The sequence below is a fragment of the Zosterops lateralis genome (genome assembly GCF_965231275.1).
Source record: "Zosterops lateralis genome assembly, chromosome: 1".
NCBI classification, from domain to species: domain Eukaryota; kingdom Metazoa; phylum Chordata; class Aves; order Passeriformes; family Zosteropidae; genus Zosterops; species Zosterops lateralis.
This window is the reverse complement of record NC_139762.1, coordinates 150,796,968-150,824,746: the sequence shown is the minus strand read 5'-3', so window position 1 is coordinate 150,824,746 and position 27,779 is coordinate 150,796,968. Positions and strand designations below refer to the sequence as shown.

The 27,779-nt window shown below is 50.8% G+C and overlaps 3 protein-coding genes across 7 annotated transcripts; 1 reads left to right on the top strand and 2 right to left on the bottom strand.

Moving 5' to 3' along the window:
* Positions 1-497: 497 nt before the first annotated feature.
* On the bottom strand, positions 498-7,017 carry NAPRT (nicotinate phosphoribosyltransferase; the record flags this gene model as incomplete). The annotated part of the gene is made up of 13 exons (XM_083876282.1): positions 498-1,165; positions 1,285-1,392; positions 1,564-1,721; positions 1,799-1,901; positions 2,737-2,817; positions 2,916-3,000; positions 3,152-3,292; positions 3,459-3,652; positions 4,378-4,493; positions 4,570-4,700; positions 5,146-5,228; positions 5,753-5,880; positions 6,831-7,017. 13 exons carry the CDS (start codon positions 7,015-7,017, stop codon positions 1,106-1,108), a joined length of 1,575 nt encoding a protein of 524 aa, XP_083732408.1. The 3' UTR covers positions 498-1,105.
* Positions 7,018-8,111: 1,094 nt separating this feature from the next.
* EEF1D (eukaryotic translation elongation factor 1 delta) lies at positions 8,112-23,502 on the bottom strand. 5 transcript variants are annotated; one of them, XM_083869697.1, is made up of 10 exons: positions 23,409-23,483; positions 21,655-21,682; positions 16,040-16,163; positions 14,289-14,360; positions 11,067-11,135; positions 9,830-9,923; positions 9,644-9,747; positions 9,098-9,334; positions 8,323-8,517; positions 8,112-8,211 (listed from the first exon to the last, which is right to left on the bottom strand). In XM_083869697.1, exons 3-10 carry the CDS (start codon positions 16,157-16,159, stop codon positions 8,173-8,175), a joined length of 930 nt encoding a protein of 309 aa, XP_083725823.1. In that variant the 5' UTR covers positions 16,160-16,163; positions 21,655-21,682; positions 23,409-23,483; the 3' UTR covers positions 8,112-8,172. The 5 variants fall into 5 exon arrangements, with proteins under 5 accessions (XP_083725823.1, XP_083725822.1, XP_083725824.1 ...); XM_083869696.1 differs by lacking the exon at positions 21,655-21,682 and having other exon boundaries at positions 23,409-23,502; XM_083869698.1 differs by lacking the exons at positions 11,067-11,135; positions 21,655-21,682 and having other exon boundaries at positions 23,409-23,502.
* A 720-nt stretch (positions 23,503-24,222) lies between these two features.
* Positions 24,223-26,034, top strand: TIGD5 (tigger transposable element derived 5; the record flags this gene model as incomplete). The annotated part of the gene is made up of 2 exons (XM_083864231.1): positions 24,223-25,833; positions 25,903-26,034. The coding sequence occupies 2 exons, from the start codon at positions 24,223-24,225 to the stop codon at positions 26,032-26,034; spliced, it is 1,743 nt and encodes a 580-aa protein (XP_083720357.1).
* Between the last annotated feature and the right edge of the window lie 1,745 nt (positions 26,035-27,779).

Below are 27,779 nucleotides of genomic sequence, written 5' to 3'. Positions count from 1 at the left end.
GTGTCCATAAATACCTGAGGAGAAAGGTATTTCAAAGTGCAAAGACACCCAGGAGCTTCTCTGCCCACCAAAACATCAGGAATTGCATCTTATCCATGAGGGTGACAGATGCTGGCACAGGTCACTCTCCTTGTTCTTTCCTCCTCACAAAAACTCAGTAAAATATCTACTCAGGTGCAATGGACTCCTTCTCTTTGGTGCTTTGCTTAAAAAAAATATATCTAATTTATAGCAAACTGATCCTGGATTTCCTGGAGTTTTGTTTTTTTTTTTCCCTGTCTTAAAATGGTGCTATTGGAATTCCCAGAAATCTCTGATCATCAGGCCATGCTTTGTTAACCTCTTAATTATTTTCTTCCCTAATTTCTGCCAAGATCCAAACCATGGAGAGGAGGGCAGACAGGAAAGCCAAAGGTTTGATCCCTGGGCATTTCCCTCTCACCTTCCCATTCCAAATGGAGCTCCAAAGGGTTTTTCATTGGAATTAGAGTCAGAGCCATTGTGGGAAAAGGCCTTTATTTATTTATTGCTTAGTCAGAAGCTCAGTGTGGGTTAGAGCCACGTTTCCTGTGGGAACAGGGGTTAGAGAGTGCAGTTGGCAACGTGGAGCTTGGATCAACTGGGATCTGGAATCAACCTGGAGCCAGGATCAAGCTGGAGCCAGCCTCCACATCCCAGGGAATTTGGCCAGAATGGAAAGAGTTGGAATGTGACCACAGAGATGAAGCTTAGAATTGCCAAAGCATAGAGTGCCTGCCATGGGTATCCTATGGGTGTCCCATGTCATCCTTTTGGTGGCACCTCAGACTTTGTGCTAGTGCCACCAAGGAGCTTCAGGATGGGGAGCCACCTGGGCTGGCAGGGCCACCAAGATAAGGCACAAGGCTGTCACTTCCAGGGGACACAGGGACAGTTCTGCCTTCCTCACCCCTGTGTTCCCAGCTTCCCTACTGGGACCCCAGAGCGCTCTCCCAGTTCCTGCAGGTTCCTCGGGTTAGCACCAAGCAGCAGAAAGGTCTAAATTAGAGATGTTAATTCCTAATAAGGCACCTGGGCTTCCCAAAAAAAAGCGTGGAGCAGGAGCTGGGGATGAGCAGGGACCCCCTCAGTGGCTGCCCTGACGCAGCTCCAGGAAGAGCCGGTGCAGCCGTTCCGTCACCGCCACCTGGGGATGGGAACAAGAGGGGTCAGGGAGCAGCCCCATGGTGGCTTTGCTCAGGCCACCAAATCCAGTGGCATTCCCAGGTGTGTGCCAGTGGGATGTGGGAAGGGCTGGGTGTATACCGGGTAAGGCTGAGGCTCATGGAGCCGGCGGTGAGCAGGGCTGAGCAGGCTGAGGGACACCTGGGCGTGGGTCCTCACCTCGGGCAGGCTGGGCAGGGGCTCGCACACCTGCAAGGATGGAGATCCATGTGGGAAGTCACCACCCAGCACCAATCCCAGCAAGCCACCACATCCGGGTTGGCACAAGAGTTGTTGACAAATCTCAGAAGCCACCAGGATCCTTGATCCAGCCCCCAGCGGGGAAGAGGAGACCTCCCAGGAGATGGGATCACCTCTGACCTGGCCATCCCTGAAGTAGGTGCGATGGAGGGGCTCCACAGTGCTGGGAATGACCTTGGTGGTCTCCCCAAGCTGCCCCAGAACATGGATCCCCAGCTCCTGCCCTGCACTGGGAGACGGCTCCTCTTCCAGGGCCATGAGGTCCATGAAGGGGTGACCTGCCATGAGGACATCAGGGAGAGAATTACGGAGCAGAAGATTCCCCCAAGACTTTGGGAAGGGTCTCCAGACTCACCAGCAGCATCATAGAGCCGATAGATCGCCTTCATCCCCGGGATTGTCATCTTCTCCTCATCCTCTGTGAGCTTCAGGCATGGGGAGCCATTGACCTCCACCAGCTGTGGGAGGAAAGAGAACCTGTGACCCCTCTGGGGAGGCCACTGATGCAAATCAGCTGAAAAAAGACAATTAAAAATACCTAAAACCACCCCAAAGTTGGGCATTCTGCCTCCTCATGCCTGTGGAGAACTTGGGGCTTCTGGTGGGCAAAGAACTGGCCACAACTCAATGCTGGCACCTGGAACTTCCCCATGTGCTGATCCCACAGCATGGGCAGCAGGAAAATGGGATTCCTGCCCCTCTGTCCCACTCAGGTGAGATCCCACCTGCAGAGCTGCTCCAGCCCTGGAGTCCAACATCAGGAGGACGTGGAGCTGCTGGAGCAGGTCCAGAAGAGGCCATAGAGATGCCTCAAGAGCTGGAGCCCCTCTGCAGCTGGGAGAGCTGGGAATGTCCAGCTCGGAGAAGAGAAGCTCCAGGGAGACCTCAGAGCCCCTTCCAGTACCTAAAGGGGCTCCAAGAGAGCTGGAGAGGGAGTTTGGACAAGGGCCTGGAGTCACAGGACAGAGGGAATCACATCCCACTGCCAGAATGCAGGCTGGGATGGGATATTGGGAAGGAATTCCACCCTATGAGAGTGGTGAGTGGCTGATGTGGAATTCCCAGAGAATCTGTGCCCCATCCCTGAAAGCATCCAAGGCCAGGTTGGACAGGGCTTGGAGCAACCTGGAATAGTGGAAGGTATTCCTGCCCATGGTGGTGGAGGACCTTCAAAAATCCCCTCCAAGGCAAATTCTTTTGTGACTCTGTGACTCCTCCATGGAGCAGGTGTGGACCACCTGGAAGTCGCTCAGCGAGGATTGGAATATTTGGGATTTAGGCTGCCACCTGTACCTTGTAGACACAGCCCAGTGATGGCTGTAGGGGACAAGTCACCAGGTTGGTCCCGATGCCGATCATGTCGATCTCGCTCCCCTGAGGCAGCAGAGAAGAGAAAAGAGCATCAACATCCCAGCCCTGCCAGCACCAGGGACAGCCCAGGTGACATCCCAGCCCTGCCAGCAGGTTCTCACCTCCCTCCTGAACTCCTCCAGGCTCTGCTCGCTGATGTCGTTGCTGACGGCAATGGGGATGGTCCCAAACCAGGGCACCTGGAAGCTGTAAGGAATAGGATTTGGGTGGATTCATGGATCCCCCCACAGCACCCAGAGCCATGAGGGCTCCCAAATCCTGGCAGGATGAGGGGCTGTGTGCAGGTGAAGATGAAAGGGATCAGTGACATCCATCCCAGGGCTGGCGTGGGACTCACTGAGCTCCGCAGGCTCGGAACACTTCCCGGATTTCCTTGGATTGCTGGGCCAGGTCCCCACTATCCAGGCGCACTCCAATGGCCTGGTATCCCAGCTGGTGCAGTGCCAAGGCCACGGCACAGAAATTGGGCAAACCACTCCTGGCACGGGCAAGGAAAGTGTTAATGACAAGTGGGACACGGGTCCAGGGTGGATCCAGCAGTGTTTCCAAGCCCTGAGCCAGCCAACATTCCTTCTCCAAGGCCACCAACAAGGAGGGAAACATCCATCCCCTGTGCCATGGTGGAAAAATCCTGGCATCCTCACCTCCTGACACAATAGGTGTCCAGCAATCCCTGGAAGTCACACGGGAAGGTGACAGCATAGGACACGAAGGCGGCCAGCTCGCCCTGGTTGGCCTTGCTGGGAGGAGTCTGGAGCAGGTCACAAACCCGCTGCAGCCAGGACACGGCCAGGCTGGCCAGATCCACAGGATCTCCTCCAGCCCGAGGCAGCAGATCCTGCCAGGGGAACATGGAATTTGCACAGCCCGTGACATTATCCAAGGTGCCAGGAGTGTGGGAACAGGTGGAGTGTTCCATTCCACATCCATCCCCCTCTAATCCCTGTCTGCATTCCCATCCCTATTTCATCCCACATCCCCTTCCTCACCCCTATCCACATCCCATCTGCATCTCCATCCCACCTTACCCACATCCCTATCCCATCTCCATTCAATCTCCTCCCAATCCCTAACTCCATACAAAACCCATCCCCATCCCATTTCCCTCTGCCCATGCCTATCCTCATCCCAATCACACCCATATCTCATCCTCATCCACATCCCATCCTCATCCCCATCCCACTTCCCTTTGCCCATCCCTATCCCCATCCCAATCACCCATATCCCATCTTCATCCATATCCAATCCCCAACCCCATTAAATCCTTACCCCATCCAATCCTCAGCCCTATCCCATCCCAACCCATTCCCATCTCCATTCTTATCCCCCTCTACATCCCCTATCCCCATCCCCCATTCCCTATCCCTATCCCCATCCCACCCTCAACTTCACTCCCATCCTTATCCTCATACCACCGCCATCCAATATTCATCCCTGTTACCATCCCCATTCCCATCCCACCCTCACCTGCATTCTCATCTCTATACTCATCTCACTCCCATCCAATATTCACCCCCATTGCCATCCCATCCCCATCCCCATCCCATCCCAGGCACCGCTCACCCGTGGCTGCACCTCCTCCAGGCACCTGAAGGACATGACAAAGGAGTGGGCTATGGTGCCGCGCACGGGAATTCCGTAGAGTTTTCCTGCCAGGATGTTGCTGGTGCAGTCAAAGCCTGTGAGGAGGGACGGGGGGACACCCAGGTGACGGCAGGGCCGCGGTGGCACCGGGCGCCACGGGGCGGGACTCACCCCCGATGTAGGAATATTTGGATGCTGAGAGGGCTCCATCTGGCCCCTGCGCGCGCCGGAGCCCCATCTCCATAAGCTTCATGTCTGGGCCGGCGAGGAGACGGAATCTGGCAGCGTTGGTGGCCACCAGGCTGGGGGACAAAGGGGACAGGTCACACAGAGCCGGCACAGCCAAGGGGAAGGGGCTCCAGAATCCTCCCTGCTTGGATGAGGCAGGGATCACCCCGGGACTTGGTGGATGGGGATGTGGTGAACCTGACCAAGGAGACTTGGGAGATCCTAAGGGTGGCCTGTCAAGGGACCAGGACATCTCTCAGGAGAACCTGGGAGACAGGGAGACTGTTCAGAGGACCACAGGGTGGGCTGGACATGGAAAGCCCTCAGGAAAACTTGGAGGGGGACACTGGGACAGCCTCCAGCAGTTAAATTCCAGTAAAGGACTTGTGAGGTCATGGTACTCCCAAGACTGGAGTGTCCCTGACCTTACATCTCCCTCTTGATTGGGGGATGCTGCACTCCCTTCCCTGCCCCTCTCCATCTTCCAGGGGCTTTGGGATCATCCCCATCACAAAATACCTGGCATAGTTGACCAGGCACAGCAAGGTGGTCTCCAGCAGCTGCACCACCAAGAGCGGCCCCTTCACCTGCAGGAACGGCACCTGTGGGAACATCAGTAGTAACATCCTGGCCCTTCTGGAGCAGAGAGGAGCTGGGAAAGGCAGGAATGGGGGTCCGAGGGATCCCAGAGTCAAGGAAAAGGGAAGGCCCAGGCCTGGGAGAGGTGGGATAGTCAGGAAAGGGGTTGCAGGGGGATACTGGTGAAGGGGGTACAAGGGGATGCCAGTGCCAGGGAAGGGGATGCAGGGGGATCCTATTGCCCAGGAATGAGGGTCCAGATTGTCCCTGTGACCACAAAAGGGGTTCCAGGGGTTCCCAATGTGAAGGAAAAGGGGGGTCACAGGGTGGGGACACTCAGGATGGGAGTTCAAGGGGTCCACGGTGTTGAGGAAAGGGGAAGGGAGGAAGGAATGGAGGTCCAGAGGCTCCCAGGGTCAGGGAAAAGAGGGATGACGGGAAAAGGAGGATTAGAGTTCCAGGGGATCCCAGGTTCAAGGGAAAAGGGTAGGTCTGGGAGCTGGGAGAGGTGGGATGGTCAGGAAAGAACATGGAAAGAGGCTCCCACCCTTGGAAAGACGACGGAGCCCTCGGGAATGGCAGTGACGGTCACCTCGGAGGCATCCAGGGTGGCCAGGTAGTCGAAGAAGGCGTCGTCTGTGGTGCTGGGCAGGACAGAGCGCAGGTACGCGACATCTGTGGGGACAGCGCGGTGACTCCAGGGATGAGGGACACAGGGGGAGGTGGGAGGGGACACCAAGCCTCCCATGGACAGCTGGGTGACAGCAGGTAGGTGACAGCACCCCCAGCATGGAGAGAGACAGGGTGGGGTGGCCCAAGTCCCCTCTGAGGGACATCTCTAGAGGGTGCCCCAGTGTCCCCCCAAGTTTCCCTCAGGGCTCTTTGTGTCCACCCCTGCCCTGTGTCCCCTGAAGTGTCTCCCCTGAGTCCCTCAGAAAGACGTCCCCGTCCCTCTATGAGTTGTCCTGATCCCCTGCAGTCCCCCGGGGGAGTTTGCCTGTCCCCCAAGTCCCCCTCAAATGCTGTCCCTCCCCCCCACCGCAGGTCCCTCTGGGAGACATCTCTGTCCTCCCTCAGTCCCCCTGGGGGGTTCCCATCCCCAGATCACTCTGAGAGATGTCTTTGTCCTCCATGAGTCCCCCTGAAACATCCCCAGCCACCCCTGGCTGCTGTCCCATCCCGTACAAGTCTCCTTGAGTTGTTCCCCCATCCTTCCCCGGGGGCAATTTCCCTCCCTCTCGTCCCTCCCACCGCTGCCCCTTCCTCATCCTCTACCCTGTCCCCTCCTGTCCCCTGGAGTTGTTCCAAAGTCTCCCTAGGAAAGTTCCCTTCTCCCTCTCTCACCACCGCTCCCCACAACCCTTCTCCCGTCACTTCTTAATCCTCCTCCCGCGGTCCCCTACTGTCCTCGCTGTCCCCTTTGAGTTACTCCCCTCTCCCTCCTCCTTGACCCCTCCCCACGACGCTTCTCACGTCCCTTTCTCATCCTCTCCTCTGGCCCGCGCTGCCTCTTGGAGTTGTTCCCCTGTCCCTCAAAGTCCCAGCGGGACGGTCCCCTCTCCCGCCAATCCTTCCCACGAGTCCCCCTGGTGTCCCTCTCCTGTCCCCGCGCTGTCGCCACGCACCGGCAGCGGAGAAGCGGAAGGCTCGGAGCCCCCGCAGCCCCTCGGCCAGGCCGGCCCCGAGCGCGAAGGAGCCGCGGAAGGGCGGGCGGCGGAAGAAGAGCTCGGCGGCGGCCGGGGCGCGGTGTCGCCCGGCCCGCCAGTGCCCGTAGGCCATGGACACCTGGTACAGGTCGGCCAGCGGCGCCATGGCGGGGCGGGGACACGGGGACAGGGGAGGGGACACGGGGAGGGACGGGGGAGGAGCGGGGAAATTGGAGGGATACGGAAGGACGCGGGGGAGCAGGGATGGCAGGACAAGGGACACACGGAGGGCAGCACAGAGGACAGGGGACAGGGTTGGCGACACAGATGGATAGGCGGGGTGGCGGCGCACAGTGGACATGTGGCGCAGGATGGCAGCACAAGGGGGACACCGGGATAGCAGTAGAGGGACTATACAGGGACAGGGCACCAGGGATGGCAGCACACGGAGGACACTGGGCACAAGAATGATGGCACCCAGGGGACAGAGATGGTGGCCCATGGGGGACACAGGACACCGGGGATGGCAGCACATACACACGGGACACGTGGGTGGTGACATGACAGAAATGGGACACAGAGGGCAGGCACACGTGGCACCTGCTGTGCCAGCACCGGGACCACCAGGGCACTCAGGATGGCAGCACAGGGGACAAGTGGCCCCCCCAGCATTGCTCTGGGCGTGGCAGGACCCTGCAAGGGACACGTGTCACATATCAAGTGACTGGCCCCACCAGGACAAGGGACAGCCTTGCAGCGCAATCCCATGGGGCTTCTTGCGTGCCTTGGTGGCCCCAGACCTTGGACTCTGGCACTGGGACAGACCTCGTGTTCCCTAAGTCAGGAATGTCACCTGTCCCCTCGCTAGGCCACGCTCAACTAAAGTGGGCAGGGAATCACTGGGAAAAGAGGGATCCATCCCAAACCAGCAATTCCTGGCTGCTTCCTGGTTATTCATCCTGTTTTTTTGTAGAGAGTGACTGGGGTCTCTAAATCTTGGGAAAGGTGTCTGGAAACACCCTGAGACCTTCATTCCAGCCCCAAAATTCAGGTGCATGTCTTGAGATCTTTCCTTCCATGAAAGATGAGGAAATCATGGAATGGTTTAGGTTGGAAAAGACCTTAAAAATATCTCTCATTCCAATCCCCTGCAATGGGCAGAGACACCTTCTACTAGCCCAGGTTGCTCAAATATCCCAAAATCTCCCACTAAATCCCTCTGGAGAAGCTGCACCCAAGCGGAAAACTCATGACCCAAGGTGCACTCCCAATGTTTCTTTATTAGTTCTGGGTTCAGAGGACGAGGATACAATTTTTCCTTCTAAATCTTGTTAAATGCAGCAATGTCCACGCTCTGCACCTGGAAGGGGACAAAAGCTGGAGTCATCCAGGTGTTGCCAGGAAAACACACCTGAGTTAACCCCCCTCCCATGGGTTCCAGGCCCTTCCCACATCCCATTCCAAGACTTACGTAGTCCTCAAACTTGGTGATCTCCTCCTCCAGGATGTCTGTCCCAACTTTCTCATCCTCCACCACGCACTGGATTTGGAGTTTCTTGATGCCATATCCAACAGGGACCAGTTTGGAGGCTCCCCACACCAACCCATCCATGTGGATGGACCGGACACACTCCTCCATCTTGGCCATGTCAGTCTCGTCATCCCACTGGAAAAATGGGAATTAGGAGGATTTAGTGTTTTCTTGGGGATCATCAGCAGCTCCAAGGGGTATCCAGGTGACACCTCTGGTAATGTCACAACTGATCCAAAGTGCCCTTTCTTGGCTGGAGAAAGCTCCAGAAGATCTTGGAGCCCCTTCCGGTTTCCTCAAGGAGATCCAAGAGAGCTGGAGAGGGACTTTGGACAAGGATGGAGTTACAGGGCAAGGGAGAATGGTTTTAAACTGAAATAGAGTGAGATTAGATGGAATATCAGGAAGAAATTCCTCCCTGGGAAGCTGGTGACACCCTGGAATGGAATTCCCAGAAAGGCTGTGGCTGCCCCAGTCTTGGAAGTGTCCAAGGCCAGGTTGGAGCGACCTGGGATAGTAGAAAGTGTCCCTGCTTATGGAATGAAATGGGATTTAAGGTCCCATCCATCCAAACCCATTCCAGGCTTCTGCACCAACAAATCCCACCTCGCTCCCAGCCTTGTTTGGAAATCCACAAGTGCCACCACCATCCACTTGGATGAGAGGGGATTCCCAGCCTCACTCCCAGAGCTCCCAAATTCCAAAAGCCACTCACCGGCTTCACATCCAGCAGGATGGAAGACTTGGCGATGAGTCCCGGCTTCTTGGCTTTCTTCTCGGCGTACTGCCGGAGCCGCTCTTCCCGGACTTTGGCAGCTTCCTGGTCTTCCTCCTCATCATCACTCCCAAAAAGGTCAATGTCATCGTCCTCATCCTCCTCAGCAGCAGCTGGCTCGGCTTTCTTGGCCGGGAGCTCCACTTTTTTGGAGGGAACACTGAACGGTTCCACTTTCTTCACCAGATCCGAGGGGTTTTTTTAAGGGAAAAAGAGGGAAAAGATTAACCTGGAGCTGGAGCAGAGCAGCCACAAAGAAGCTCAGGAATGGGAATCTCCACTGCTTGGGACACTGAACAATCCTCCATGCTGGATTTATCTATATATACATATATATATATATATATATATATATATATATATATATATGGAGTTATCCCCCACGCTGTGGGGTTTATACAGACTTATCAAAACAGGACGTTTGTCCACAGGGATCTTTGGTTTTAATTTTTAAGAGAAAAATACCAGCTTTTTTCCAAGGCTCACCTGGGTTGGAGGAACAGATGAGGGCTGGTGGGAAGTTGAAGATTTCTCCAGAGCGTTCAGGCGGCTTTCCAGCTTGAAAATGGCCTTCTGGAGGTCTGCAACGACTGGAAAAAGGAGGGGAGAATTACTTCAAATTCCCAGTTGCATGTCATATCTCTAGCCAGGACAAGGAATTCTCCCACTCACCACTGCGGAGGTTCTGGTTTTCCACTTCCAGGTGGGAAATTCGGGACAGGAGCTCATTTTGGTCACCAGCAGGTCCAGAGGTTGTGCTTGCGCTCTGCAACAAGGAAAACCAGGATGAAATTGAGTTGTTTCCTCTCCTCCCTAAAAATCCATGAAGCAAAGCAGAGTCATGTCTTCAGGGAGGGAGTGAGTTCAGGAGCTGAACTAAAACCAAGAATATTTTTTCTAAATTAGGATAGAAACTAATGGAGCAGGTCTATAAAATGAAGCATGGACTAAATCTCGAGGAATTTCAGCTGGCACCAAGGAGCAAAGGATAAAATCATTTTTCCCACTCTCAGATCCCAAAATGCCACCAAAACCACATAAAATTTATGTAAAATTTCACACCAAGCCCCTTAAAAATCTTGGAGTCCCTTGGTCTCCTCTCCCAAGCCACTGAGGGACAGGAATGACCTTCCTAAGATAACACTGGGAAAGCTGGAAAGATCCCAGGAATTCTACACTCCCACCTTCCCCAGCCCAGCCTTTAATTCCTCTCCTAACCATTTCAATCTGCTTTAACACATCCTGAAGGAATAATTATTCCAACTCTGGCTTACAATGGATTTTGACAGAAAAAAAAAAAAAAAAAAAAAAAAAAAAAAAAAAAAAAAAAAAAAAAAAAAAAAAAAAAAAGAAGAGCTTTTTTTATGTTAAGGAGGTTCCTTATCCATCAATTCCAGGCAGCAAAGGGAAAGAAAATAACTGGTTTTGCCCTTGAACTGTCATTTCTAAGTGAAAAGAAGAGAGAATAATTTATTCTCTTTCATTCCAATGTGAAATCTCAGCAGTCACATAAGATGGAAAGAGGGAAAAGCAGGGATAAGATGAAGAATATGAGGCACGAGAAAAGGTCTGAATCATGGAATGGTTTGGGTTGGAAGGGATATCAAGGATCATCCAGGCAAATATGTTCCACTATCACAGGCTGCTCCAAGTCCTGTCCAAGCTGCGGGGGGATGAGGCTGGGAAATATCAAAGGGGCAGGAAAAAAATTCCATCTCCAATGCCTCAACTGTGGATTCAGGCTCAGGAAGGTGAGTGCAGATCCCTGGACATGGAGCTGGGATCCCATTATCCAGGTTTATCCCAGTGGCAAAGGACAAACCCTGAGGAAGGAGAACTTGCTCCATCCTCATCCCACCAAATCCTCTCCTGTTTTTCCACAGGCTCCATCCACGCACGGCTCACTTACAGTGGAGCGTCCTGACTGTTTCTTGGGACAGGCACAAGGAACTTCCTTGCTCCGAGCAGGCGTCTTCTGCTGCAGAGTGGGAAAAAGTTTGGGAAGATGGGAAAAGGTTTCGCCATTCCAGAGGGAACTCAAGCACAGGGAAGAGCCGCATGCAAGGGAAGGTTACGGAGTGGTGGGAAACAGCCTTGCACTGCACACAAACAAACAGATCTCCAGGAATTCTGGGATCTTCTCCACAAACATCTCTGTGTCTGCAGGGAGCTCATGCAGCACTGTGGACTCATCACACCATGCCAGCCCTGATGCTCCAAGGATGGAAATCATGGAATTACGGAGGTGGGAAAATCCCTCTGAGCCCATGGAGTCCAACGGCTCCCCAAGGCCACCACTGAACACATCCCCAAGTGCCACATCCACAGGGATGTTAAATCCCTCCAGGGATGGGGAATCCACCTCTGTGTCAGGACTTGACAGCCCTTTCCATGAGGCATTTTCCTAATATTCCAGCTAAATTTTCCCTCTGGTGGTTTCCTCTCATCCTGTCCTCTCATTCCCTGGGAGCAGATCCTGATTCCCACTTGGGATCCTGTCAAGGATTCATGGAAGTGAGAAGGTCCTCCCTGAACCTCATTTTTTTTTCCACGCTGAGCCCTTCCAGCTCCCACAGCTGCTCCTGCTGCAGATTTTTCCAAATCCATTCCCTTCCCTGGAAACACTCCAGCCCCTCAATGTCCTTTTTGTCATGAGGGCCTAAAATTGATCCTAAAAAGGACTGGAGGTGCCCCAGCAGTGCCAGCACAGGGAGAGGAGCTTTCTTTTCCCTGTCAACAATTCCTCAAAATAAAAAGGAAAGAGCATGGGAAGAGCAAGGAATACCTGTCCCAAGCTGAAGCAATCAGGAGATCTTAATTGGAACCCGTAAGACAATGCAAGAGGCACAACCATGTCACAAATCCTCAAAAATGATGGAAAAATTTCCTTTATGAGACTGTGGGATCTTCCCTGAGGATGCTCCAAGCTTTGGGAATGTGGACACCACACCTCCATTACAGCACACAAAACTCATTCCCTCTTTCATTCTTCTTCCAACCTCCAGCTCCACACAAGCATCTGTGAATTTTATCAGGGATAAGAATTCAAAATTCCAAAGGTGGGGAGTTCCACAGCATCACTTCCCTCCCTTCCTCTGCACTCTTGTGTAAAGCCCTCAAATCCTTTATTTTTAAGCCACAATTTTTGCACTGAACTCAAAGCTGCAGCCTATCTCAAATATTTTGGATAACTGAAATGCTTGGGAAAGCTGGAATTGTGCATAAATTTAATTATCCAAACAAATCAAATCCCTGGGAATTATGAAGGGTACAAAACAGGACTTCAGCTCAACAACTTGGGATATAAACATCTGTTATTTCCTGAAGTTTGAATCCCTAAAATACATTTCAAATATCAGAGACAAAACTTTTCATGTTCAGGTGGAATTTCCTGTTCTACTTCTTGCTTTTCCTCATAATCAAGGAACTCCAGACTCCCATCATATTCCAAGTGCTCATTCCTTCATTTTGACACAATCTCAGCCTGAAATTCCCAGCAGAAAGGGAAACTCCCATTTTCCCATCTTTTCACAGCCAACTCTTCCCCTGCCACATCCTAAGACCCCTGACAATGACTCTGGAGGAAGGAAAGATAAAAATCCTGGGATTCTTGTTCTTCCCACTTTTCTCTGGATCACACAGGGTAAATTTAAGGTTTGGGAATGCAAGGAAGAAGTTTAGAAATGTCCTAAAGTCCAGCCTGGTGATCCAAGATTAATGATGATCTTTGAGGGATATTCCAACTATTTTTCAACCCTTTCCCAGGAACAAAAAATATCTAAGCAGAGGAACTTTTTACATCCAACACTAATCCCCAAAAAGTCTCCAAACAATTTATATCCCAAAATTCCTGTCCTGGCTTTGGGCTGTTGCTTTGTCAGTTCCCTGTTACAGCACCTGGATAACCCAAACTTCTCAGATTCTCTCCCAAAAAAAGCTCTTTAACAGGAGTCAGGAAAGAAGTTCCTCATCTTTGGCAAAACACTCTGGAAGGTGAGGATGAACAGCACTTCCAGATTATTTGGGTTTAGATTCCCTGTCCCTTGCCCAATTCCAAAAGTTCTTCCCAAAGGAATTTTTGACCCTGTTTGGGATGGGGGCCTCCTTTCTCCATTTTTTTTTTTTTTTTTTTTTTTTTTTTTTAATAAAATGACCCAGTTCAGGAAAATTTTTCCTTAAGCTGTTGGCTGAAATCCTGATTCCTTATATTCATCCCAAATGTCTGGCTCCTTTCTACTGGTGTAAGGAGGAATATGGAATATTCCCCTTGGGAAAGAGAGAATTCCTTGTTCCCTGATATTGGACTGATCAAAGATGGAAACTGAGGGTGCTAAAAATTCCAAGAGGGAATTATGAGGCCAAATAATGGATGGATTCCTTTGGGACTCCTACTGCAGAGGCAGGAAATTAAGACACCTGGGCTGTGTTCCATGGATTTTCCTTTCCCATGAAACCACTCATTAGTATTTTAACTTCCTTTTACAAAAATGAAGATTTTTTTTTTTTAAACGCTCTTGTCTGCACTCAGCACAAAAACACCTCCACAAAGTACATTCCTGAGCTCCTCCAGGATGCTCCAGCCTTGGAGCTTGTAGCCAAGCTGAATTCCCTGGATGCAGCAGATGGGAAACACCTTTTTTCTTTTTTTTTTTTTTTTATATTCCATGGAATTTCTTTTTTAAATTTCCACTGGAAATTCCATGATCCATTCACTCCTTTTTGGTTTTTTTTTTTTTTGCACATCCCCTAAAACTGGAAGCAAAACAGGGAAGAGAAGGTGGCAGCCCAGTGTATCCCAAAAAGGAGCCACACACTCAGCAAGTTGGAACCTGTTAGTTAAGACCCATGGGAACATCCCACCAGGAAAAAAAGAAAAAAAAATGGAAAGAAAAGCCCAATTCAGGGACTTCTTTTAACCCAAATCCAGTTTTGGCAGTGCTGCGGGCAAGCAGCGCATGGGGATGGGGGCGGAGCTGGTGGCACACGGCGCTGCACACCTTGGTCTTCTCCTCTAACTTCCAACCAAGAAAGCCAAATGATCTAAAGGGATTAGAATTCCATAAAAATAATGATTATTAAAAAAAAAAAAATGGGATGCAGGCAGCCAGCTGGTGAGAGCTTGGGTACTCACTCCGGCCAGCGATTTCTGGATATTCTCCCTGGCTCTGGCAATGTCGCGGAGGATCGTGCTGGCTCCGTTCTCCTGCAAACAGTGCAGAAAGAACCAAGAGTTTCTTTAAAAAAAAAAAAAATTAAAACATGGGGGAAAAAAAAAAAAATTCATCAGGGAAGTTCAAAAAAAAAAAAAAAAAAACCAAACAAAAAAAGAGAAACCAACAAAAGGAAGGAAGAGCAAGGGAATTGGGAAAACTGGGATTTGTCCTTTCCATGATTCAGCGATTTTTGCCGTAAGGATTGGGGCTAAATCGGGCAATCCCTGGTCACATGCCCTGAAGGATCATCCAGTCAAAGAGCTTTTAAATTCCCTATGATTACCCTGAAAAGTCTGGGAAGCTGCCAGGGGATTGGAGTGACTCCAGAACTCCTTAAAAACTCAACCTCAGGCAGGATTTTTCCATAATATTACCTGAGTCTAGGCAAGAAGTGACAACCCTGACTCTGCTCTATCCAGAGAGGTGAGACTCAGATCACCAGGAATTTTTTCCTTATGCTCCTGCTGCCATGCCTTAGCCTGGATTTCGAGATCCCCTCCCTAGATATTACATGATCTGTTCACTCCTTGCCTTTCCCAGACTGCAACCCCCACCAGCAAGATCTGAGATGTGCCATTTCCCCCAAACCCCCAAATCCTGATTTAAACAGAAAATAAAGGAGAAACACCCTGGGCACATCCAGGTGGGCCCCACTTCCTGCTGCTTCCAAGGAGGTTTTAAGGAATTTTTTTCCATAGGGGAAGTGGCTGATAAATTCCTGCAGGATCTCCAAACATCCTTCAAACCACCTCTCCCAGGCCAAACTCCTTCACTGGAAGCTCCTGATGTACCTTGAAATAGTTGAACTGTTCCAAGAGGTTTTCACTCCAAAACCTACTTCCAGCACTCATTCAGAGCTCCCAGGTTTTCTTATTCCCCATCTCCCAGGTGCTGTGCCAGCACCTAAGCCAGGAAGGGCAGCAGGAATAGCTGGAACGTGCCCAAAAGTTGTAATTTCAGCAAAAAGCTTCCCTGTAAACACTTGGAAAGAACACTCAGCATTCCAAAGGCACAAGCAGTTAGGAGCGGGAAGAGGTTGGAAAGCTCTAAACCTTGGAACAGGAATGATTTTGGGATAATATTGAAGCTGGAAATATTTCAGCTCAGCAGGATCATGCTTCCCCTTCCACCCTCCCCTCCCCAACTCACCGGTACCACGAACAGTCTTCCACTGGAACACTCGGAATATTTCCAGTACAAAGAAAGGGACAAAAAGACTCCCCTCTCCCCCCCCCCCAAAAAAAAAAAATCTTTGGAGCTCTGGTGCCTCTGTTCAAACTTTAGGTTTGTATTCCCTTGGAATATCCCAAAGGTCTGCTCCAAAATGGAAGCAAAGCAGTGTTTTCCCTAGGTGAAGGGGGACAGGGATGCTCTTTGCCAATAAAATTGGGGATTTTGGACATTTGCAGCTCAAACTGTGCCCCCATGGATCCCAGCAGCCTGGAAAAATTAAGGATAACTGCTGGAAGCTGGGACTGGGTCACCTGATCTCCCACAGAAAACAGTGGGGGAAGAAAAAAAAAAATCCAAAAAGGGTCATAAAACAGTTTAGAGAACTCCAGGGAGACTTGGGGAAAAAAAAACCCAGCACAAAATGCAGAAATCCCACAAAACCCCAGATGGATCATGTCCTTTGACTTACTCTGGAATTCCTGGGATTGGGAATTACCTGCTGGCGGGAGGGGCCACCCATGGGGCCGTTCATCTGCTCGTAGAACCTTCGCTCGGCGTCGTCGTACTTGTACTTCTCGAACCAGACCTTGTCGTGCAGGAAGTAATCCACAGCCATTTTCCTGGGAAAAGGAGGGGGGAAAAATAGCCACAAAAAGTGAATTCCCACAAGGACTGAAGGCTAACAGCTTCAGTCAGGAGCCAGTTCTGTGCCTGCAGCTCGGCTTGGCTGCGGATTAAAGTATCCAGGATCCTCTTAAAAAAGCAGGACAGATTAATCACCCACCTGCCTGACCTGGGCATGGAGTGGGGATGGGATGAATCAGCTGATCCAGACTTTATTCCACAAAAAAAAAAAAAAAAAAAAAAAAAAAAAAAAAAAAAAAAAAAACCCAAAAACAAACAAACAAACAAACAAAAAAACAACCCAGGATTTTCTAGTTCATGCTATGGAAAGTGGTTTGTGTAGGAGGAAAAAAAAAGGGAATAGAAATCATGGAATGGATTGGGTTGGGAAAGAGCATAAAGATCATCTAAGTTTCAACCCCCTGCCATGGGACACCTTCCACTATCCCAGGTTGCTCCAAGCCTCATCCAACTTTTCCCTGGATAACTCCAGGGATGAGGCATCCACATGTTCTCTGGGAAATCTTTTGAGAAAAATCAGCAACACTTGAAAGAGACAGACCTGACACTACATGGAAAAACAGCACAAAACACTCCACATCCTGATGGAAAATGGGAGATTTTTATGGAGCAGCATCCAAAGGTGGTTAAATTCTTAATTTGAAGGGAAACAGAGCCCTCAAAAAGGAGGAAAAGAGGAAGTGCCCTGAATTCCAGCAAGGGACAGGGACAGAGCCAGCAGAAGTTTGAGGAGGTGGAGAGCAGCACAAGAAAATCACAACTGGAGAAGGCTCCAACAAAGCCTCTCCTCAACATCCCAAATCCCAGTTTTCCATAAAACACTCCCACAGAAGCCAAAAAACATTTTTCTTGAAGTCAAATCCCTTCTTATCTCATCTACCCACTTGGAAGAGACCAGAGGCCACCAGACACAGGAGCTGCAGCAAAACCACTCTCCACACCCAAATCTCCAGGACCTACTGGAATTTCAACCAAGATCATTCACAGAAAATCCTAAATACAAATTTATCCCACATTTTTACAGAGACATGTGGATTTTCCCAAATATCCAGTTCTGACCAAACAGGAAATTATCCCAAACAGGACCAGGTGAAAGGTATTTAACCCCTAAATCCCTTGACAAAAAGATCCTAAAAGCTTTCCAGCAAATCCCAACAAAACTCATGGATCAGAAGTCTCAGAAATAAGGACGGATGCTCCAAGGGCCTTTTTTTCCCCAGGAATATCCATCTGTACCTTAGCTCTGCCTTTGGAGAGGATCCAAAGACATTCCAAAAATTACCAGACTGAATATAAATTCCCTCAAAAAAAACCAAACTACAGCACATGCTCCCACCAGAGTGATTCCCTAAACTGTATTCCAGTCATTTCCAAACCTTCTTCAAGCGGGATCCCGGTTATGATGCTGATTTTTATATGGAATGAGAGGATGGAAAGGTGGATGGTGCTGTATCCATGCAAAAAGGGGGATACTGAGCTCACTTCCCAGCCCTGCCTTTAAACATTCAACCTCCAGTTTTTCGCACAAACACAGCCTTTATCCACCAGAATTCCTCAGAAGAATTTCCCCACCGCTCCCTGCCCACTGGGATCATCTCCAAGTCCACCCAGTCTTCTCCACATGCAAATTCCTTCCGGCTCAATCCCAACCTGGCCGTTTCTTTTGCATGGGCATTACCCCCCAAACAAATTTCTCCTACTTCGTTTCTGGTGCAGGAATGCTTGGAGCAGCTGGATGGGAGGGATTTCCTGCAGCAGATTCCTGGATCCCTGTTTTCTCTGCTGCTCTGGCTGCTTCCAGGGCGAAATATCGGGATTCGGCCCTGTCGTAGGTCACCTTATTCAGCCACACGGATTCGCTGTCCTTGTGCAGGAAAAAGCAGGAGGGATTTTCCTTGGCAATATCGGGAAGCTGAGGGTTGGTGGCAGCAATTCCAGTTTGCTTCCCGAGGTTGTGGTCCTTGGATGCTTCCGGGCAGCCGGGTTGCCGCCGAGGGTTTTTATCCAAGGGGTGCCCGTCCAACATCTTCTCGTAAAAATTCTTCTCAGCATCATCGTAGAGAGGCTTCTCCAGCCACACCTCAGATGCCAGGACTTCCCAGTTGGCAATCTGTGGCTTCCCGTTGACTGTCTGCTGGTCGGAGCTGGGCAAACTGGGAACGGAAGCCAGGGGAGAGTTGGGAATGCTGGAAGCCAACCCTGGCGTGGCAGGGGTGGGCAAGGCCGTGCCGTAGCCCTCATCTGGCGTTCCCAGCCTGGAATTTGCCCCCATGGATGGGATGGCCAGGACATTGGGAGGAAGGAAAAACTGGGATTTCTCCATGAACGCCTTCTCGGCCTTATCGAAGTCAAACTTGTTGATCCAAACCCCTTGGACGACGTGGTGACAGGCGGCCAGGTTCCCATGGGAACACACCGGGAGCATCCTCGCCTTGGGAATATCTTGCCTGGATTTCAAGCTGGCCACGTCAGGAGATTCCTGAGCCATTTTTCCAGTCTCAGGTGATTCCCAACTCTGGGAACTGGCTAATTTTTTCCTGTAGGCGCTCTCGGCGCGGTCATACAAGGGCTTGTCAAACCACACATGCTCCGCCGACATTCCCGCCAGGATCGCCTCCAGCTTGGAATCCGGAGCTTTGGGTTTCGGGGAGCGCTTCCGTTTCCGCTGCTTTTTGCCATTCCTGGGTTTTTTCAGGTCCCCTTTGAATTCCCCCTCGATGGAATCCTCGTGACAGATCCCATTGACGGCCTCAGGTTCCAGCGCTTCCCGCTCCGGTGCTTCCTGTTCCGCTTCGTCGTTCCGGTGTTTTTCCAGCCAAACCTTGTCCACGGAGCAGGGATTTTTCCGCGTCCTCATCTTCCCAAAAAAAAAACCATGGGCAGCATGGAGAGATAAGCACAACAAATGTAGTGGCAGCAGAGCAAAGCAAGGGCATGCAGGAGATTTTTTTTATCCATTAACATCCCCGGGGAAAAGCACAAATATTCCATTTATTTCTCTCTTTTGGAATAAGTTTGAACTCCTACAAATTCAGTGTGGCTGAAACTGCCTTTCTCCTAAAATATTCCTGCCAAGAATTCCCCCCATCATTCCAAATTTTAAGGCAACAGGCAAGGAAAAAAAACCCACAGGATTTGTTCAAGTCCTTGGGAATTATCGCATATTACTCCAAGTGAGTGGATTAGTCATTAATTATTTGTTACTTATTCCCTATTTAGCAAAGTTGTGGGAAAACTGGCTCCAATTTTTGAGTTTTTGGAAGTTGTTTATTCCTGGTTCAGTTTTCCTAATAAAAGGCAGCTACTGAAACACTGGGATTTAATTTTGGGATAAAATTCAAGTTATTGGAAAATTAAATTTTTCCAGGAGCTGAAAATCTTGTGATTATTTCAAAAATTAATTAATAAAAATTGACCTGCGACAGGTTGCCAAATATAATTCCCAGACACATGAAATATCCTCAAAGATTTTAATTCCAAGAATTTATAGAAGACTTTGGAAGCCTCAAGTCCAAGGCTTAATTGTAAATTTTAATTTATATTTTAAATTTAGTTTAAATTTAAAATTTAATATAAAATTTATTTTAATTTAATTTAAATGTAGTGTTTGAACTTAAAATTTAATTTAAAATTCACACATAAATGCCTACTTTATTGCCTTGAATATTTCCATTTAAATTTATATATTAATAAATTAAATTTTTGCCTTTAAACATTTAAATTTTATAGTTTAAAATATTAATTAGATTCCTATTAGATGAATTATTAGGAATGGCAAAAGGAGATTTTCCTTTTTTTTCCCCTGGAGTTGGGAAACTTTGATTTAGCTAAAAACGCTTAAAACTTGAGTTTTCAATTTAGAAGTTAAAGAAAAAAACCAAAATTAAAGGTTATTTTGAAATTTTGAATTTATTTTGGTTTTATATTTAATTATTTTATGGAGCAATAAATTCTTTAGGACCTTTACACAGAAATAAATTCATCATAGTAAATACATCATAATGAGTAAAAAAATTTTAAAGTTGTGGGATTTTGCAGAAAAAAAAACTAAACATTTTTAAACTAAATTTAAGATTTGAGTTTTTTACAATTAAATTTAAATTAATTTTTCCCCATTATTTAATGTATTTTTAAAGTGATTTTGCTCCAGTTTTTAAACAGCTCCAAGCCCTGGAATTGCAGACCTCATGGATGAGGTGAATTATGGAATAGGAATTCCATTAAAATTCCATAATGAGGAACATCCAGGAGATTCCCTCCAACTGACAGAGCTGAAATTAATTTTAAAAACTTTTCAAAAATAATTATTTCCAAGAAAACTCTGCAGTAATTCGCCTAATATATATCCCACCAGTGTTGACATTCCCGGATTTTCCAGAATTCCCAAAAAAACCACACAACAACTAGAAGGTACTTACTTTTTTTGCTCCTACGACAGCATTAAAAAAAAAAAAAAGGATAAAATTAGAGAAAAAAAAATCCAATTTCTATGGATGCAGCAGCTCCTCAGCCAAATAATTTATTTAATAATTAATGGATTAATTAATTAACATATTTAATGAAGTTTGGAGCAGATGAACTTTCCAGAACTCCATGAAGTTTGTGAACCAACACCACAGAAAATGAATTTATTTTCATTTAAATAACAATGAAAGGAACATTATTGTGATGTTATCCAAAAGGATTTTCCCATCCAGCAGCCTGAGAATTCCCAGCCTGCCATCCTAATCCTGGCACGTGTTGTTGATGGAAGTCAGGATCCCAATTTTTGGGAGATTTCAAACATTCACGCAGCACCTTTTTGCTTCCAAACCAAGCAGGCAAACCTTATGTTCAGTCCTGAAAACCTCCAAATTTCCAAGGAAATAAAGCTTCTAAACAAGGAAAAATTGGGAAAAAAATGTCATTTCTCTTCTGTGTACATCAGTTCTGGTGGAAGAACCTGAGAAAAAGGGATTTTAGTCACACAAACCATCACCTTTCAACATTTTCCACCCACAACTGCCATTTTTACCTCTTCAAACACAAAGTTTTAAAATTAAAAACCACACTGTGGCGTTGGGAATGTTTTCCACTGGAATAAGTCACACACCAGAAATTCAGGATGCATTCAAGAGCCATCAGAGAAATCAAAATAAATCAAAATATTAACACTTGCATGTAATATTTTATTCATTTAAAACTAGCTCTTCTGCTGGTTTCATTCCCTAAAACTGGCTCTTCCCAAAGTCAGACCTTTATCAACACCTTTGCTATTGAGACAAAGCTCCACATCCCAGGAAAACACCACAATTCCCATCTTTGATCACCTTAAAAACACAACTTTCTGCTCCAAGCTGAAAATTCCTAATGAGATAATCATGGATATAGGAAATCAGAAGGGAAGGACTGGGAACATGTCACCTTCAGGAAAAATAGAGAAAATAAGAGTCAGGAATGATCAGCTCAGGTGAGGAAAAATCCTACCTGAAGGTCAGGGAGAAATGGGACACACCTGGAAAAGGAGAGGAAAGAATTACAGCAAAACAGCCCAGAAAAGGGAATTTTGTCATTCTCATCCCTAAGGATTGTGATCATCAGGATCCCAATCAATTCCAAATCATCGGTGACCTGGATGTGACAGAACAAATCCATCCAGGATTTCTGGGAACGTCGATGCGGCAGCCTCAGCACGTTTAGTTAGGGATGTAATCCTACAAAAACCCCATGGAGCACAACAGCAGGCTCTGCCCATTCCCAAAATAGTTTGGAAATGGCTCTCTCCCTCCTGAGCATCAAGATCAAAAAAAAAAAAAAAACCAAAAAAAACAGGGAGAGGACAAACCTCACCAAGGTGACAGATATTTGGGAACAGCACAAGAGGGACAGGTGAGATCAGCAGAGCCCAGGTGCACCTGGAGCTGTTTTTCCAGGTTTCCCAGCTCCAGGATAAGTTTGGAAAGGCAGCCAAGGGGGTTGGGATATGGGATGGACCGGCTGCTCTGTGCCAGGACACAGCAGCAGCTCCAGTTTCCCTTTGTAGCAAGTGACTGGACAAAAAAAAAATCCCAGGAATGGGGGGAGGAGCAGATCCTCAAGGCACCTGGAGCAGCTGGGAATGAGTGGGATCCCTGAATTCCCTTCCCCACCAGGGCAGGAATAACATGGATCCCTTCCCCCCCTACCCAATCCAGACTTGAAGAGGTGAGGCTTTAATACATCTGGAATATTCTGAAAAAAAACAGGGAATATGTCCCCACAATCTGTGGAAAACAACAAAGGTTCAGGAAGACCCCCAGCATGGGTCCACACACCCTTTACCTGTAACAGAGTTCCTAAATCCTGGGAAAGGAAAGGGACCTCAAAGACATGGAGAATCCTAAAATCCCCCCTTCCCTGGGCCTGGAAGGGGGAACGGGATCTCCCAGATAATGAGGGGATCTCCCACATCGTCTTATTTGGGGTGTGAGGTGAGGAGAGACCCCACAAGGAATTTGGAGGGGTCTTCCACATGCCCCTTTCCGGAACTTTTAAGGGAAAAAGAACCTAAAACATTGGAAGTGGGGAGTGTCACCACAATATTCCCTGGGATTTTAGGTGGGGAAAGTAATCCCAAGAAACAAGAGCATCCCCAAATCCTTTCCTTCAGAACTCTTAGGGACTCCCATGACCCCCTTTCCAGACCTACTAAGGGAAAAAGGACCAAAAACATGGAGAAAGGGGGATCACCCCAGCACTCCCTAGGATTCTAAGCATGGAAAAGTTATCCCAAAAACCAAGAGCACCCCAAATCTCCTCCTTCAGGACTCTGGGGGAATGGAATGGACCCTAAAGACAATGGGAGAACCTTCCCAAACTCCCTTTTCTGAGGCTTTAACAGGGCGAGATCCCAACATAAAAAGGAAGGACCCCCGAAACTCCCCTCTTCCCCACCACTGTGAAGGAAGGAGCCCCACTCCCTATGAGAGGACCCCCAAATCCCTCTTTCCGCAGGAGAAGTGTCCTTAAGACAATAAAAGGGGTGACCACACCCTCCTTCTTGGGGATTCTAAGATGATAAAGGGATCCTATGCACCCTGAAGGGCCCTCTGAGCCCTCCTCCCCCTGCCCTAGAGGGGTAAAGGACGCTCTGGAGACCCCCGAAACTCCCACTACCGAGGCTCAGAGAGAGGGATAAAGGGCCCTAAGTGGGGGGTCTATGGATTCCTAGGGGCTGCAAGGGGCTGGAAACCAGAACTCACCAGCAGCGTTGACCCCTGAAGGCCCCACCGCTCCCCTTGGCCACCGCCGGGATAAAGGGTGGCGGCGCGCGCCGCGCGGAGGGTTATGGGGGAGGCGCGTACCACACGCGGCACGCGGGGGGGGGGGGGGGCGAAGGGGCTGCGCTGTGGGGACACAACATGTCACATGCACAGCGCCAGGCCTGTCCCCTCCCTCTAGAAAAGGGACATATGGAACATCACGGGGGAGTGGAAGCGGGATGTGCGAACCACCGCCCGTAACTATTTGGATGCGCATCCTCCCCTTTTCCTTTCCGAGTTGGATTCGTCCTCGCGCCTCCTCTAGCGCTCGTGGGTTGTACCACTCTGCGAAAAGGGGGGTGCGCCACCTCGCTGATTCCCCCACGGTACTTTCCTGCCTCCCCCGGGATGATCTCCTGTATTTTCCGGAGGGAGTTACGGGAGAAGGCGGCCCCGCGCTGTGCCTTCTCTGTGGCGCGTTGTCCCCCTTGGCGCACCTCTTCTCCCTCTCGTGAAAGCCAAGTGGAACAGCTCAAGAGGGAAAGGGACGCGACAAGGGGGGACAGCGGGGTGAGGCGCTGTCCCCTTTTCGCAGAGTGGTACAACCCAAAGGCGCCGGTAGAGATAAGAGGAAGAATCCAACTTGGCGAGGAAAAAGGGGGGAGAGAGGAGCAGCTTAGCGGCAGCGGTGGGGTGCGCGCATGCGGGGGAGCGGAGCGGAGACAAAGGCGCCGCCGCGCCCCCCCCAGCCCGTCCCCGCATTCCTCCCCGGTTATAACGCGCCCTCCATTCCCATGGACGCGGGGGTCGCTCCATGCCCGGGGGGGAGCCGGAGGAGGGCGGGGGAATGGCGGGAGGGCGGCGGGCAGGCGGAGGAGGAGGTGGAGGCAGCGGCGCATCACCCGGGGGGGTGTCGGTGAAGATGTCGCTTCGCCGCGCCTACTCCATCAAGGACAAGCTCCAGGCCATCGAGAGGGTGAAGAAGGGCGAGCGGCAGGCGTCGGTGTGCCGGGCTTTCGGCGTGCCGGGGGGCACGCTCCGGGGCTGGCTGAAGGACGAGGCGAAGCTCCGCTGGTTCCTGGAGCAGCTCGGCGGCGAGGTGGGCACCCAGCGCAAGAAGATGCGCTTGGCCAACGAGGAGGAGATCGACCGCGCCGTCTACGCCTGGTTCCTCGCCCTGCGCCAGCACGGCGTGCCGCTCTCCGGACCCCTCATCCAGGCGCAGGCGGAAGCCTTCGCCCGGCAGATCTACGGGCCCGAATGCACCTTCAAGGCGAGCCACGGCTGGTTCTGGCGCTGGCAGAAGCGCCACGGCATCTCCAGCCAGCGCATCTATGGTGAGGGCGGCCTCCCCGCCGAGCCCGAGCCCGAGCGCGCTCCCGCCGCCCGCGCCGAGCTGCTGCCCGACGCCGGCGGCTACGGGGACGAGCAGATCTACAACGCCAACACCACCAGGCTCTTCTGGAAGCTTCTTCCCGGTGCTGGGATCGCCGCGAGGCGTCCGGCCCGCGGCGAGCGCGTCACGGTGCTGCTGGCCGCCAACTTGACCGGTTCCCACAAACTCAAGCCTTTGGTGGTCGGGGGTCTCCGCGACCCCGCCAGCCTCCGGCATCACAACCAGGAGAAATTCCCGGCCGGTTACCGCTTCAGCCCCGAGGCTCGGCTGGCGCCGGCGCTTCTGCGGGCTTGGTTCTTTGAGGACTTCGTGCCCGGGGTCAGGCGGTACCTGCGGCGGAGCTGCCTGCAGCAGAAGGCCGTGCTGCTGCTCAGCTCCGCTCCATCCCGCTCCGGACCGGGGGCTGAGGATTCCCCGCCGCTCCAGACTCCGGACGGCTCCATCCGCGCGCTCTTCCTCTCCAAGGGCTCCTCCGGGAGCGGCGTGGCCGGAGCAGGAGGCCGAATCCCGGCGCCGCTGGAGCAAGGGGTGGTGTTGGCCTTCAAGCAGCTCTACAAGCGGGAATTGCTGCGCTTGGCCGTGTCCTGCGGCGGCCCCGGCGGCCCCGCGGACTTTGTGCGGGCCTTCCTCCTCAAGGACATGTTGTACCTGGCCGGCCTCTCCTGGGATCTCATCCCGCCCGGATCCATCGAGAAGTGCTGGCTGCTGGGGCTGCGCGCCGCCTTCGAGCCCCAGCCCGGCGAGGAGGAGCACGGGGACAGCCCGGGAGGAGGGGAGGAAGGCGGAGGGGACAGCAAGGTCTTCAGTGACCTGACCCACCTGGCCGCCTTGGCCTTCAAGCGCTTGGCTCCCGAGGAAGTGTCCGACTGGCTGCACTTGGATGACGCAGCTCCGGGTGCGGAGGAGGACAGTGATGCCCAGGAGGAGGACAGTGATGCCCAGGAGGAGGACAATGATGCCCAGGAGGAGGAGGACGCCGAGGAGGAAGGCGCCAAGGGCTGCGGGGCCGAGGAGGATGAGGAGGAGGAAGCAGCTGGTGGCAAAAGGGGTGGGGAAGGAGGAGATCCTTTGCTGCCCACGGCTCGGGAAGCCATCCAGGGTCTGGAGACGGCACTGCGCTGGCTGGAGGGACAGGACCCCCGGGAAGTGGGGCCACTCAAGCTGGTGCAGCTGCGCTCCCTCATCTCCACGGCCCAGCGGCTGCGCCGTGGCCGCAGCCCCCAATCCTAGAGCAGTGCTAACCCCCGTTTTTTTGGCTACCAACCACCTCTGGTTGGCCACAGAGCTGGGGACACCCTGGTTGTCCCAGGGGGATGGCGGTGGAGGTGCCACTCACCCCTCTGTGACGGTGACTCCCTGGGGATCAGGAAGCCCAGATGCCTGTGGGTCACAATTTAGGGGATTTTTTTGTGCGACAACTCAAATTCCAGGATTGTTCCTTACCTAAACATATTTAGGAGGTGCTATTTTTTACGTCCCTTGTGGCCCCTGGTAACTGGTACTGCCAGAAAGGGGGTAGATGTCCCCCCCACCCAAAATTGCCCAGTTCCCTTAATTCCATGGGAGAAGGGGTGAGGGAAGGACCTGCTCAGCTTCTCTGGGATAATAGGGGCTGTTACACTGAAATGTAACACTAAAATGTTACACTGAAAAATCCCCAAATCCCAGAGCAGGGCTGAGGTGGGCACAGGGATCACTGGACAGGGATCACTCCCGCGGTGCTGCAGGGGAAATATTCCACCTTGGAAGAGGTTGGTGATGCCCTTCGCACAGCCAAAACAGAATCGTCTTAAACCAGGATGGTTTAGGGCTGGTTTAAGACAGGCACTGGATTGGGAAAGGGACACTTAGGTGGCATCCAGGAGAGAGAGTCACCTCCATCATTCCCATCACAGCTGGGAACACCTGGACCACGGAGACCTGCCGAACCAGGTACCATCATCTGAGCATCCTCAAGGAGCTGAAGGCTCCCAAGGATGGGGGGTTGAGGTGTTCCCCAAGGGGTTTTGGGGTGGCCAGGCCTGGAGGATGCATCTGGGTGAGTTGATGTTGGAGCAGGGGAGGCTCCCAGCACCCCATTGGAATACTGGGGGCATCTGATAGGAATTTAGCAGCTCCTCACCTGACTTGGATGAAATTTTAGGGTGTTTAGCCAAATTATTGGAAAAGGGAAATTAAATTAACTCCTCAGTGCTGCCATGCCCCCGTGTCAGCAGGCGGGTGGGGGTTTTTACTTGTTGAGTCTTTGTCTCCTTGCTGCAGAGTTTATGGAAATTAAATGGATTTTTATTCCCACGTGGAGGTTGTCATCTGTGAACTGTCATGTGGAGCCATCCCAGAGAGATTTAGGGTGGCACCGGGGGGATCTTCATGGGATTGTGTCCTCTCAGTGTGGCCTTCTTCATGCCAGTGGGGTGTAATCATGTAAAATCACATTTATTTTTATTATCTTTTACACCAAAGTCACCCCACATAAAGATTTTGGAGATTGGGATGTGGCTCATTTCAAACAAGAGTTTGTGAACAAAAGGAGGCTTCAGTTGTGTGACAAAAATGTTGCAAAGATCAGCAGAAGATGCTGGGCTGGAGGTCTTTGAACTGGTTTGGGGGGGTGAGAATATCAAATCATGGAATGGTTTGGGTTGGAAAGGACCTGCAAGGCCATCAAATTCCAACCCTCTGCTGTGGTCAGGGACACCTTACACTACCCCAGGTTGATCCAAGCTTAGTCCAGTCTGGCATTGGATACCTCCAGGGATGGAGCAGCCACAGCATCTCTGTGAATTCCATCCCAGTTCCTCACCACCCTCCCAGGGAGGAATTCTTTCCCAATATCCCATCTAACCCTGTCCTCTGGCAGTGGGAAGCCATTCCCCTTTGTCTTGGCATTCCAGGCCCTTATCCAAAGTGAGGGCTCAGCATCCAGATGTTCCCACCACTGATGTCTTGCCCAGAAAAAAACCTTTTCATCCCCA

Coding starts and splice junctions, on each gene's coding strand:
- EEF1D (XM_083869696.1), bottom strand. CDS start 16,159: ATGGCTGTGGATTACTTCCTGCACGACAAGGTCTGGTTCGAGAAGTAC. Junction 9,748..9,829: donor AAACCAGAACCTCCGCAGTG/GTGAGTGGGAGA, acceptor TCCTTTTTCCAG/TCGTTGCAGACCTCCAGAAG. Junction 8,212..8,322: donor TCACCAAGTTTGAGGACTAC/GTAAGTCTTGGA, acceptor GTCCCCTTCCAG/GTGCAGAGCGTGGACATTGC.